Below are 12,387 nucleotides of genomic sequence, written 5' to 3' on the forward strand. Positions count from 1 at the left end.
TCTCCCCCAAACCTCAATCTACTGGCATCTCCGTCTTGCTCACTGGTGACACTCCCCCTCGTGGCATTTGAGGCTCCGCAGTTCAGCCCCAACCTCACTTCCGGGTTGGTCCCCGTGGTTGGTCCCCCTGGAGACTGTATCCCCAAATCCCCTTTCAGCCACTTCCAGGACCTTCCACCAGGGGGGGTGCCTCCTCCAGGTTGTTCACCATGGATGGCTCCCCGCTGGCAGGGCAAACTCAGAAGCCTCCAAGGTGCCTCCTCAGGGGGTTGTGTGGGGACATCAGGGCAGTACAGAGAGAGGGAGTGCTTCAAAACGTCTACAGCAATTTGACAGTGGAATTTTATGTTTTTTGAATCTATGAATAATCATCTTAAAAATCGGGCTTGTATTTTGCACATCTTTCTTTTCCTTTCATTTTTATTATACTTTACCAAAGTACCTGTCCACAGTGGATTGGGCATTGAAAATACTCAAACAAACCTGGTCCTTTGCTACAGAAACCTTGAGAAGCACTTCCTTAAGTACTTAGACCAGGGCCTGGGACACAGTAGATGCTCAAGAAATCACGGTGAAGACAACAGACAACTTGATGCGCACCAGACAAATGTTTCTCTCGCTGGTCTAGGACGAGAAGTCCTGAGACAGGAGGTTCTCTCTGGGTGGGGCTGTGGAGCGGGGGCCCTGGGACAAGGAGTTGCCCCTGCTCAGCTCGGCCAGGCAGTGGGGGAAGGGTGGGGGGAGGCCCTGCTCAGTCCCTTCCCCGAGGGGCACTAGCCCTCCCAAAGGTCCTTCTCAAGTTCAAAGATGCCTGTGATTCTAAGACCCTGGAGGCTGTGTGACTCTGGGGCTCTAAGATCTCAATTCTTGAAGTTTCCTGAATGTTCTGAAGTCTCCGGAGGCTCCGGGAGTGACTAAGTTTTTATTGCATTCCAGTGACCTTGTCCGGGAGGCACATAACCGTCTGAGGCTGGTCGGGGGACACTTTGTTTCTTTTCCCTTTGTTCACTCCTCCTGCCCCCACCCCCCACCTGCTCCCCCATCAGCTGGCCTTGTTTTTGCCACAAAAGCTTGGGAAACAGTCAAGGGGCTCTGGATGCTGAGGGAGGAACACGAAGACAAAAGGGAGGGGAATATGGTGGAGGGTACAGGGCACCCCAGGGGATGGGGGGGGCGGTGCTGGGGACAAGCAGGGGTCTGTGGGCTGAGCTGGGAGGCTCACCTTCAGGTCCCTGTGTACAATGTTTTTCTGGTGACAGTAGTGCACAGCCGATACAATCTGGAGGGGAGGGGAGAGGAGGGGAGGTCAGTTACTTATGGCTCCCAAACCCCTCAGCCTCCCTCAGAGACCCCATGAACCCACCCCTCAACTGAGCTCTGGACTCCAGGCCTCCCCAAGCACAGGTTGTGAGGCTGGTGCCCTTCCCCACCCCCCAATTCGGCCACAGCAGGAAATGATGTGGGACCTGCACAGACACACACCTCCACCCGGACACCTGGACATCCTTGTACCCAGACATCGGGACACCCTCCCAGCAAGGACATCAGCACCAAGACAACAGGGCTGGCCCCTCCTGACCTTCACGTCAAGAAACACGCATGAGAACATCGCACAGCTATAGACAGACAAGCGGCCCAACATACCAGGGCTTAAGCCCCGCGCACCCAGTACAGCTGCGTGCAGCAGCTGGACAGCACGGACCAACACCCTCGCTCAGATCTCGTCACCCACCAAACCCTCACACCTGAACGCCCTCTTACCCATCTGGGCACCCTCACTGCCACACACTTGGACATTCACACACCTTCTTATCCACCTGGACATCCTCGCACCGTACACTCTCCTGCTCACCAACCTCTGTGCCCAGACCTGGGCATCCTCTCTGCCACACATCTGAAACCACAGGCCCTCTTACCCACACACCTGGGCACCCACATATCTGCGTGCCCTCTTACCCACAAACTTAAGATACCCACACTTGGGCCCCCCTCTCCCATACACCCCGGCTGCCATATGCACTTTTACCCACACAGCTACACACCTCTATACCTGGGCACTCACACACCTCAGCACCCTGGCACCTGTGTGCCCTCTTAGGCACACTCTTATATACGGGGCACACCTTCAAACCCACACATCTGACACTGGCACACCTGGGCACTTTCATGCCTGACCCTCTTGCCCATCCACCTGGGTACCTGCATCCCTCCATCTAGGTATCCTCACACCTGGGCATCTGCACGCCCACAGCCACCCAGCTCTCCACCTTCACCCCCACCCTGCCTTAAGCCACGCCCCCAGGTCCTTGGACAGCCCAGACCCACGCCCAGCAATCAGACCCTCATCCCCAGGGACTGGGGCTCCCCTCCCAGCCCCACCGGCAGCTGTGACCCCAACCTGTCGGAACTTGGCTCGAGCTTCCTTCTCCTTCATGCGGCCGTGTGACACGAGGTAGTCAAACACTTCTCCTGCAGGGCAGAGGTCGAGCGGGGTCAGGGCGGGGCATGGGGGGTGCGCAGAGAGCAGGGCGGGGAGGGGGGGAGCCTCACCAGCACTTGCATATTCCATCACCAGGTACAGCGTCTTCTCCGTCTCGATCACCTCGAAGAGCTTCACTGCAATGGCCGGGGGATGGGGGTGGGGAGTTACAAGAGAAGAGACCCCTCACCCTCCGCCAGCACTTGGTACCTGCGCATGTGCTGACCATAACACCCCTTACTCAAGAACACTCGATGGCTCCCTACTGGTGGCAAGATTTCCCAAACTCCCTGGCCCCACTTTACCACCTTCTCCACTTCCGCACAAGAATGTCAGCTCTATGAGGCCAGGGGTCTGTACCTGTTTTCTTTACCGCTGTGCCCCACAGTCTGGCACATAAGCAGCCACTCAATAGATATTCACTGAGTATATATAAACAAATGGATGTATAAATGCTACGGCCACATTCAGGCCAGGCTAAATCCTGCTTCTTTTGTAAAGACCCCACTTTCTCCACTCTGCCTAACGATAATGGCAATGACAATGGATGCTGCCGATAACAGTAATCAGACCAGCTCCCACAGCTTAGCTCCGAACTAAGTGTTCTGCATGCATGACCTTACCCAGCCCTCGCAATGACCTTGAAGTAAGCCCTCTTATCACCCCCCCAGGAGGAAACTGAGGCTCAGAGAGGTTGAGTGACTCACCCAAGGTCACACAGCCAGGAAGCAGGGATACTGCTACAAAAAAACAGGTCTTTCTAATTACTATAACAGCCAGTTCTCTCCTCCCCCGACTCTCTTTTCCCAACTGCCCTGGTTGGTATCCACCGAGCCCACTCCCTTCCCCTCCTCACCGATGTTGGGGTGGTTTAGGCCCTTCATGATACGGACTTCTCGGAACAGCTGGAAGAAAGGAAGAAAGAGAAAGATGAGGGTGGGCCGTTTCGAGGACCCTCTTCCCAACCTTGCCCCTGCCCTGTTCCCTCGCCCTGGCCCTCACCTTCTGCAGGCTGCTGGGGTTCAGCTGGGTTTTATCGATGATCTTGATGGCGACCTAGAGACGGAAGAAAGGGGGGAAAGGTCAAGGTACCACAGGCCCTCGAGCTGGGAAAGGTTCCCCCAACCCAGATCAGCCTAGGATATCCTTCCTTTGTCCCTTTTCAGAGACAGCTCTCAACCTGGGCCATTCTTAGTGGATGTGGGCTCTGAGCCTCATGACCTTTGCACATGCTGTTCTTACCATGTCCAGTGCTACCCTTACTTCTGCAGGGAAGTATATCCCCTATACCACCATGGGGCCTGGGTGGGGCAGCTCCAAGGGCCTGTATGAGTGAGTGTGAGGATGACTGAGACCTTGAGGGGGCCCCTCTGGGAGGGCATCTCAGACCATTCACCCATCACATCTTTGTTTTGAAGGCACAAACTGTGGAACAAGAAATAATAACCAGAGCTCACATCTACCGAGCAGTCACATGGGCCAGGCCCTGGTCTATGCTCTTTACAAATGAGAACTCTTTTAATCCTCACAACAACCGTATGAGATTATCCTCATTTTACAAATGGGGAAACCGAGGCACAGAGCTGTTCAGTCACTTGGCCAAGGTTACTTGGCTGGTAAGTTTGTGGGCTGGGATTTGAACTTATGCAGCCTGACAGAGTCAACCTCCTAAACACTTAAAATCTATAGATAGCTTTGAAAGAGCTTTGAGGTAGTCATCATGGGGGAAAAATCAGAACGTTACTGAATCCTCTTTGTACTTATCCTGAAGTTTAGTTAAGTTTTTATTTTGAATTTCACACTGGGGTACAGCACTTCAAAAGCCGTAATCCAGCTTAGGTCTTTAGTTTTCCCAAAGGGTTTTGGGGTCACCCCCCCAATCACCCCAGATCCACTGGATTACAGAACTCTTCCCTCGGGAGGCTCTGTTCCCTTAGAAAACCCTGGAATCACGTTCAAGACCACATGAGAGGAACAATGTGCTCTTTGTGGGGGAAGAGGGTCCCTTAGCTTTCTTCATATTTTCACAAACGAGTTCTTAATCTTGTCAAGCACTTTTTATGCCAGTATTGAGATGATCATATGGTTTCTGCCCTTGAATCTGTGAATGTGGTGAAGTACATGAATAAATTGTCAATTTGAAAAGAACTGTGCATTCCTTGGATAAACCCAGCTTTGCCACCACACAGCTTTCTTTAATTGATCTGTCAGATTCTTTTCGCTAACATTTTGTTTAAGATTTTTGTACCTATATTCACATGTAAGACGGGCCCACAATTTTATGCCTTATCTGGTTTTGTTGTCACCAAAGAGCACATAAAATCTGTCTGGCAGTGGAACCTCTTTTTTTAGTCTCTGGAGATATTAGCATAAAAATGAAATGTTTGATACAATTTGCTCATAAAACCACTGGGGCCTGGTGACTTTTGTATGTATGGCACAGATAGTGTGAAGGCAGGATGAATTGCTCCAGTTACTTTCTCTAAAATTGAAAGAGGTGCAGAGGGGTCATAAACCCACCCACCATCTTTTTTTTCCCATTAAGTGTGAGTTAGATGCATCCTCTCCCTTTCTGCAATAATGTTGCCATACTCAGTACATATACCCAGCCTGGAAGGCGAAGTGGGGAGAGTGAGACTGTGTAGATATGAATAAACCTCTTGTGTTCTCAATCAAGATCACTGGAAGATTTGGTGGAACCAAAGTCCACCATGAAAACAGGGAGGTGGCCTAGGTTTAGATACAAAAACCATATGACTTCTTAGAAACACTACACATGGCTTGCCTGTGATCTGAGACAGCCCAACAATTTCAGGGATACCTGAAATTGGCTCCCTTTTCCTACTTGAGCTGTTCTGGGAAAATGTGAGATGTTCTACTGTGAGAGTGAGGGAGTTATATGTGGTCACAAAGCAAAGTGAGGGCCAAGCCTGACCTCTCCCTACCTCCCACCAAGTGCGAGGGCTGCAGGATTCTGCCCCGAGCCCCGCCCTCTCCCCTCACTCACCTCCCGGCCGGTAAGGATGTGCCGGGCCAGCTTGACTTTGGCAAAGTTGCCCTTCCCGATGGTCCTCAGCAGGCGGTAGTTGCCTACATGGGGCTGCTCCTCGGGACAGGAGGCGATGGAGTTCCGGCAGCGGGCACCCAGGGAGCGGCTGGACCAGGACGGTCCCTTGTCCGAGGAGCGGCCAATGCCCAGGGTGCCATGCTGGGCGGGGGAGACGGAGCATGAGAGGTGGGCAGCGCCCATCCAATCCACCTGTGTGCTGGGGCGGTTAACTCCAGCCACAGCCACTGGTCCCCTTGTGGCACTTTTCAAACCCACGCTAGAGAGAAGGCTTTGGGTCCCCCATCTTTCTCTGCGAAAAGACACCTCCAAGAACAAAGATGCTGGGGCTCCCCCAACTCTGCAGCACCTGGGACCCCAGATATCAGGTCTCTTCTTCACCCCTCCCTGCAATCAGTCTACCCACTCCCCCAACTTCCTTTTCTAATTACTAGGACCTCCATCAGCTCCAAGATATTGTATCCTAATGCTGCAGCCCTCAACCCCCAATCAACGCCGACTCAGTGTGGACTCAACCCTCTACCCCAACCCTCACTGCCTCCAACATTCCATTTCATCCATCACCGTCCCCATCCAGCCCCCCAATTCTATGGCAAGCCCATATTTCAACACCTGACTTCCAGTTTACTGCCTGCAATGCTTTCTTCTGATCCTTACTGCCCCAAATTCTACTCCAAACACTGTAACCAACCGTCTTTCATTTCGCCCTGACATTGTAGCCCCACATTGTTAACCTTCCTTCTGTGGGAAACTTTGTTGCTTCCTCACTGCGGTGGGCGTGCCTGTGAAACGCTCCTGCTCCATCGGCGCCCTCACCCGCTGACTCCCACGCTACACCGCGATCTGTCCCCGACGTTGTGTTCCTGCCATCCTGTCCCTCCTGGGCCTCTCTCCCCCGCAGGTCACCTGCCTGCTCCTGGCTATCCTATCCTGATTGTGAGCCCCAGGGACTGTGCCTCCCTTTTAGCGCTGGGGCCCAAGGTGTGGGTGACAGAGGCCCCAGCCAAGACGGCTCTGCTCAGACGCTGGGCTGTCCCTGCGCCCTTCCCAAAGCTGGGGGTGGGACGCAGGAGGACACAGGGAGCTGAGGAAGACAGAAGGCCAGGTAGGCAACGAAGAGGAGGACCCGGGCTGCTCCTTGCAGGGATCTGCCGGGCCACTTAACAGTGATGAGGATCACCATTTAATGAGCGCTGGCCATTAAGGCACTATCATTCCCATTTTACAGGTAGGGAAACTGAGGCTCAGAGATGGGACCTGAACCCAGACAGTTTACCCCCGAGTTGATGTCTTCACCACTGCCGTGCCACACTGTCTCACACTCCTGTCATTTTTATTAAATAGGCTTTACTATTGGCCAAATCCTGGGCATTAAAGCACCTCATCTGCATTTAATTCCTACAGTAGCCCAATGAGGGCGGCACCTGTATCCCCATATTCCAGAGGTGAAACTGAGGCTTGCAGCGAGACGGTGCCTTGTCAAGGTCACACAGTTCATTCATAAGAAGCAGAAAGGTAATGCTCCCAAGGGGCAGAAAGACAGCCGCCACTGCCGGAGCCCTAACCACATGCCTGCTGCCTCCTGTGCCTTCACCTGACTTCCAAGGTGGGTCCAATTATGATCCGCACTCTCCACATGGGGACCCTAAGGCTGAGGGCAGGGTTAAGTACCTTGCCCAAGGTCACAGGGCAGATGGAGCAGAGCGCCTAGGATTCGAACCCGGGTCTGCTGACTCCTGAGCCCCCAGCTCTTTCCCACCTCCCCCACCGGGCTGCTCACAACCCCAGGCCTCCTTCCCGGGGAGGGCAGGAAGGGAGTTGGAGATCCTGGCAGATAAGACCTCTGATTCTCACCCAGATAAGGGCTTGGAGAAGAATCCCCAGCAGGTGGTACGAGGGGAGCCAACTGGGGCTGGGCTGGCACCCCACTGAAGGCAGCCTGGCTGAGGGACCCCTGCAAGGGGCAGCTGGGGCAGTGGGTGACAAGGCCCTCAGGGGCCGGGGGCGGGAGCTAAAACTGGCCGGCACCACCAGCTGGCCTGACTCCCTCCCGCCGGCTGGTGCCCCAAGACCGGGTCTGTTGCTAGGGAACCTCCAGAGAGGCTGGGTGGTGGGGGGCCTGGAACTTGGGGTCGGGGAGCATGACCCCACATGGCTGTCATCGTGGTAACCAAGTGGCAGAGGAGGGGGCTATGACCTCAGATTCCAGACGGAGAGAGGTGACCCTCTGCCAGGACTGACAAGCAGGTCTTACAGACTGGAGCTGGGAGGAGAGGGGAGAATTAGCCATCCCCAAGTCCCCATGATGCACAAATCTGAACAATAAGAGGAGGAGGAAGTGCTCATACAAGCCCTGTTTTACGGATGAGGAAACTGAGGCTCAGAGAGGTGAGGTCACCTGCCTGAGGTCACACAGCTAGGGAGGGACAGACACTAGATTTGAACTTACACGTCTTTGAAAAATCAAAGTCATAACAACAACAACAATAATAATAGCAGCTACAATAGGCCTGGCCCTGTGCATCTCACTCACATAATCTCTTTGGCTCCTTATAACGTCCCTAACAGGGAGGTGCTACCATCAACCCCATTTAGAGGTGAAGAAACTGAGGCTCCGAGCAGGGAGTGGGTCTGCAAGCTCAAATAACAACTAATGACAGCCCTGGGTTGAGGATCCATGGCCGTCTGACTCATATCCACAGTCACGATAGCAGCGAACATGTGTGGAGTGCATCCTATGTGTCAGGCTTTGCCCCTATCATCTCAACTAACCCTCTGAGGGACTCAAGCCATCACCCCATTTTGCAGGGCAGGAAACAGGCTCAGAAGGCGAGAGCCAGTTGCCTGAGGTCACAGTGCAAAGTGGCTGGCAGAAGCAGCACTTGAACCCAGGCCTGTGGGCTCCTTGTCACTCTCTGGAGTGACTGGGGTGGGGTGGGGGAGAGGTGGGTTTCTCATCGAAGACTCCAAATCAGAGTCTGGCCTACAGCATGATGGGTCGTGATGGCAGTGGTGGTGGTGATGGGGGATCTCTATGAGGCAGGGTCCTACAAAGTGAAGGGACAGAGACAAATCTCTCTGGTGGGGATCTGGGGTGAGGGTGGCTGAGGATTGGCAGGGACCTGGCAGAAGGCCTGGGGGAAAGGGACGAAGACCCCAGCTGGGGAGGAGTCTGGCCATGGTTGGTGGGAGGGTCTTTTGAAGCAGTGAGAGTAACCAGAAATCAGGGAAATGGGGGGGGGGTCTCTCTGGGATTGTTCCTGGCTGTGGTGTAGGGACAGGGGGGCCTGGGAATAGTGGGAAGGGTCCAAGCCATGGGACAATGGAAGTCAGGAGCCAAGGATACCTGAGCCAGGGGCCTGGGTCTTGAGGAAACTCCTAGAAGTCAAAGAAAGGGGTTTCTAGGAGCACTCCTTGGAACCAGAGAAAAGTCCAGGGGCCTGAAATCCTGAGGAAGGGGCTTCCCAGGCAAGGGGCAGATCCAAGGAATAAAGGCTGAGCCTGGTGGGGGTCAAGAGGCCTAGGAACTTGGGGAGAAAGCTCCCAGTGGACAGACTCCAAGAGAAGAGGGCTTAGAGCCAGGGCAAGACCAGAGGCTTCAAATCCAGGAGTTTTCTGGAAGAAGAATCTGGGGCCAGGCCTTGTGAGCTGGGGAAGGACTCTGAAGCTGAGGAGGGGGTTTCCCTGGGAGGCCAGACCCCTGGCAAGGAAGGGGGAGGCCCTGGGGCAGCGGAAGGGATGCGGGCCTGGAGATCTAAGGGATGCGGGCCTGGAGATCTAAGGGATGAGGTAGTATCCTGTGAGAAGGGGCCTGGCCTAGGAGTGGGGTCAAGGGGCTGGGGGCTTGGGGAGGGGGCTTGCCTGAAGTGGAGAAGTTGATACAGGGAGGATGAGGCCTGGAGTCAGACTGGTTCAGGGCCTAGAAATCCGAGACTGAGCTGGGGGCCTGGAAGCTGGAGGCCAAGGCTTCCTGGGAGAGGAAGAGACCAGAGAGGGTCTGGGGGGATCTGGGGGGACTGGAGATGCTGGGAATCCAGGGACAGCGCTGCTTGGAAGATGGGGACCAGGCCTAGAAGTGGAGAGACCTTGAACAAGCTAGAAAGGACCCTCGGCACAGGAAAGGTGGAACCGGCTTCCTGTGAGGGGGTGCCCACAGGAGCCGGGAAGATCCCGGAGGGCCAGAAAGCTGGGAATGAGAGGACGGGGGATCCTGGGGAGCCCGGCACCCAGATCCAGACAGGGAAGGCCAGAGGCAGGACTGGGCCAGGCCTTCCTGGGAGAGGGCCGGGGCTGGGCCTGAGGGTCAAGAGCCCGGCAAATCCGGGAGGGGGCCAGTTGTCGGATACGGGAGGCCTGGAGGGGAAGGGGCTTAAGAACCCGCTGGAGAAGGGAGGGGCTCCTGCAAGGCAGGGGAGGGGGCTTCCTGGAGGGAAGAGACCCGAGCGGAAGCGGTCTGCAGAGGGACAAGACAGGGGTCCCGCGAGAGGGGCGCCCCCAGGGGTCGGGCTGGGCTGAGGAGTGGGGGAGGGTCGAGAGGCCTGGAAGTCCAGGCGAGGGTCGGTGGGTGGCGAGCAAGGCCGGGCCGGGGAAATGAGGGTAGGGGCTCGCGCGGCGAGGGACACAGCAGGGCGAGGGGTCCAGCGGCCGGCCCCAGCCGGGGCTCCCCAAGGGGCCGGCCCCCACTCACCGTGTCCGAGTTCCGATCGTTGCCCGGGGCCAGAGCCGTCCGCGAAGACATTTTCTCCGGGTCTCGGGGGACTGGGCGGCCGGGTCGGGGGGGGGGCGGGGGTCCCGGGGTCCCCTCTCTTCCCCTCCCCCCCCGCCGGCCTGGGGACGCGAGCTCAAAAGCTGGGCGCCGTGTACAGCCGGGTTCGCGCCGTGGGAGAGGGGGCAGGGCGGGGCAGGGAAGGGGATGCTGAGGGTCCTAGTGGTCCCGCACAGCGGGGGCCCGGGGCGCCATGGGGGCGGCGGGCAGGCGGGGGCCGGGGAGGGGGCGCGGAGCCGGCCCGGGCGGCGGCGGAGGGAGGCGGTGGAGGGGCCGGGGAGGAAGGGACGTCAGGGGGAGGGGCGGGCAGGGCGGGGCCGCCAAGACCCCGCCCCCTGCCGCCGGCACTTAAAGGCGCAGGCCAGGGCCAGCCGGGGGCTCTGGGGGCAGAGGCAGGTCTGGGCGCGTTGAGGGGGAGCGTGTTCTCATTGGAGAGTAGAGACTCACCGGAAGAGAAGAGAGAGAAACGCCAAGGCACAGCACCAGCGACGCAGAGAAAGATACTGAGAGACGCAGAGATAGAGAAGCTCAAAAAGAGAGAGACAAAGAGACACAGAGATAGAGAGACAGAGGTGGGGAGAAACACAGAGACACAGAGATGAAAAGACAGCCAAAGGACGGAGAGACCAAAAGACAGAGAAAGGCAGAAAGAGGGAGAAACGTAGGGAAAGAGAGACACATACAAAGAGAGTGAGAGACACAGAGACACAGAGAGCGACAGAGACTGACAGACCCACGCACGGAGACAGAGGCAGAGACAGAGATGCAGAGACCCGTGAAGAGAATGGAGACAGGACTGACAGAGAAGCCCTCAGAGGCAAGAACCACGCAGGCAGCGCTGTCCACATTCTCTCTCCCAGCCCCCCTCTCCCCAGTTCAGGAAGCTCTGGGGACCGAGGGCTAAGGATGCTGGGGGGATGGTGTATGGGCGGAGCCACTGAGGAAGGGTGACCTACCTCTCTAGCAATGCTGCCTCCCACCTCCCAGAAAACTCCAGACCCCAAGGTTGTAGGTTGCAGTCTCCTCTCTTCTGCACCCCAGCTGGGGTCCCAGGACTCACACTCTGTCCAGCTCTGTGACTCAGGGCAGGCACTTGCTCTTTCTGGGCCTCAGTTTCACAGTCTATAAAGTGAGGGGGAGGATCTGCATGTTGCTTTTGTAGCGGGGCTGAAGTAGGTCCAAAGGAACTCGGTGCAGGTATTCTCCTGATGGGCAAACTGAGACCAGAGAGGTCAAGGGCGTTGCTGAGATCACACAGTGCCCTGGGAACCACGCATTCCCTCTAGATCAGGGTGAGATGAAAGAAAGAGGGGCATTGTCCTGGCCTTGGAGTCACACAGCCCTTGCATGGGACCTATGCCCTGCCCCTGTCTGTTTGAACATCTTCCTGAGCCTCAGTTTCCCTTTCTAAAAAATGGGTGTGAAAATAACAGCAGTGTGCTGGAGCCAGCTCAAGCAAGCTGACTTTTGAAGTCTCAGAGATTTTGGAACTGGTTTTTAAACAGCCATTATTAAAAATTAAATTATGCAAACATACAATTAAATTATATTTAAAACAAAGATAATAAATACTCATCACGTCCTCATTATTTTACATTTTACTCCTATGTGTGATCCTGTGGCTATTTACATCTATTGTATTCACATAGTGAAACTGCTATGTAAGGGGTGACTGCACATCTCTTCCTCCCAAAACGCTTTCAGTGATGTCACCCTGGTAGCTTGAAATTGGCCATGGTGGAATATTTACACCATGGAAATTGGCAAGTGCTACAAAGCAAGACTTTCCACCCTCATTCCCCAGAGAGCTGGTTGTTACACATTTACCAGTATATCACTGGTTGATACTATCAACTACATCGACTCACAGAGGCTTCCTCTGTGCCAGGCTCTGAGCACTTTATCCTTTCTGCCACACCATGAGATTGGACCATCATTTTCACCCCCACTTACAGAGGAAAAACAGCATGCTGAAGGTCACACAGCTGGTGAGCAGCAGGGCTGAGATTTGAACAAAAGTGTCGCCAAACTCCAGAACTTGGGCTCTTAACCACTACGGTCCCCTATCCCTGGATG

General features: G+C 55.4%; 1 protein-coding gene across 3 annotated transcripts in view; it reads right to left on the bottom strand.

Moving 5' to 3' along the window:
* MARK4 (microtubule affinity regulating kinase 4) overlaps positions 1 to 10,564 on the bottom strand; it is a 29,016-nt gene extending 18,452 nt beyond the window's left edge. For 2 of the 3 annotated variants that reach the window (XR_005017526.1, XM_036834501.1), the window contains exons 1-7: positions 10,234 to 10,558; positions 5,487 to 5,687; positions 3,482 to 3,535; positions 3,336 to 3,384; positions 2,551 to 2,616; positions 2,399 to 2,469; positions 1,223 to 1,279 (exon numbers count right to left, since the gene is read on the bottom strand). Coding sequence is in view for 2 of the 3 variants with exons in the window: in XM_036834501.1 (XP_036690396.1) it covers positions 1,223 to 1,279; positions 2,399 to 2,469; positions 2,551 to 2,616; positions 3,336 to 3,384; positions 3,482 to 3,535; positions 5,487 to 5,687; positions 10,234 to 10,284 (549 nt within the window). In the remaining variant the exon portion in view is untranslated. Of the gene's footprint in view, positions 1 to 1,222; positions 1,280 to 2,398; positions 2,470 to 2,550; positions 2,617 to 3,335; positions 3,385 to 3,481; positions 3,536 to 5,486; positions 5,688 to 10,233 lie in introns of all 3 variants that reach the window. The other variant, XM_036834499.1, reaches the window with a different exon arrangement.
* Positions 10,565 to 12,387: the final 1,823 nt, after the last annotated feature.

This window comes from Balaenoptera musculus, chromosome 19 (assembly GCF_009873245.2).
Source record: "Balaenoptera musculus isolate JJ_BM4_2016_0621 chromosome 19, mBalMus1.pri.v3, whole genome shotgun sequence".
Lineage (NCBI taxonomy): Eukaryota > Metazoa > Chordata > Mammalia > Artiodactyla > Balaenopteridae > Balaenoptera > Balaenoptera musculus.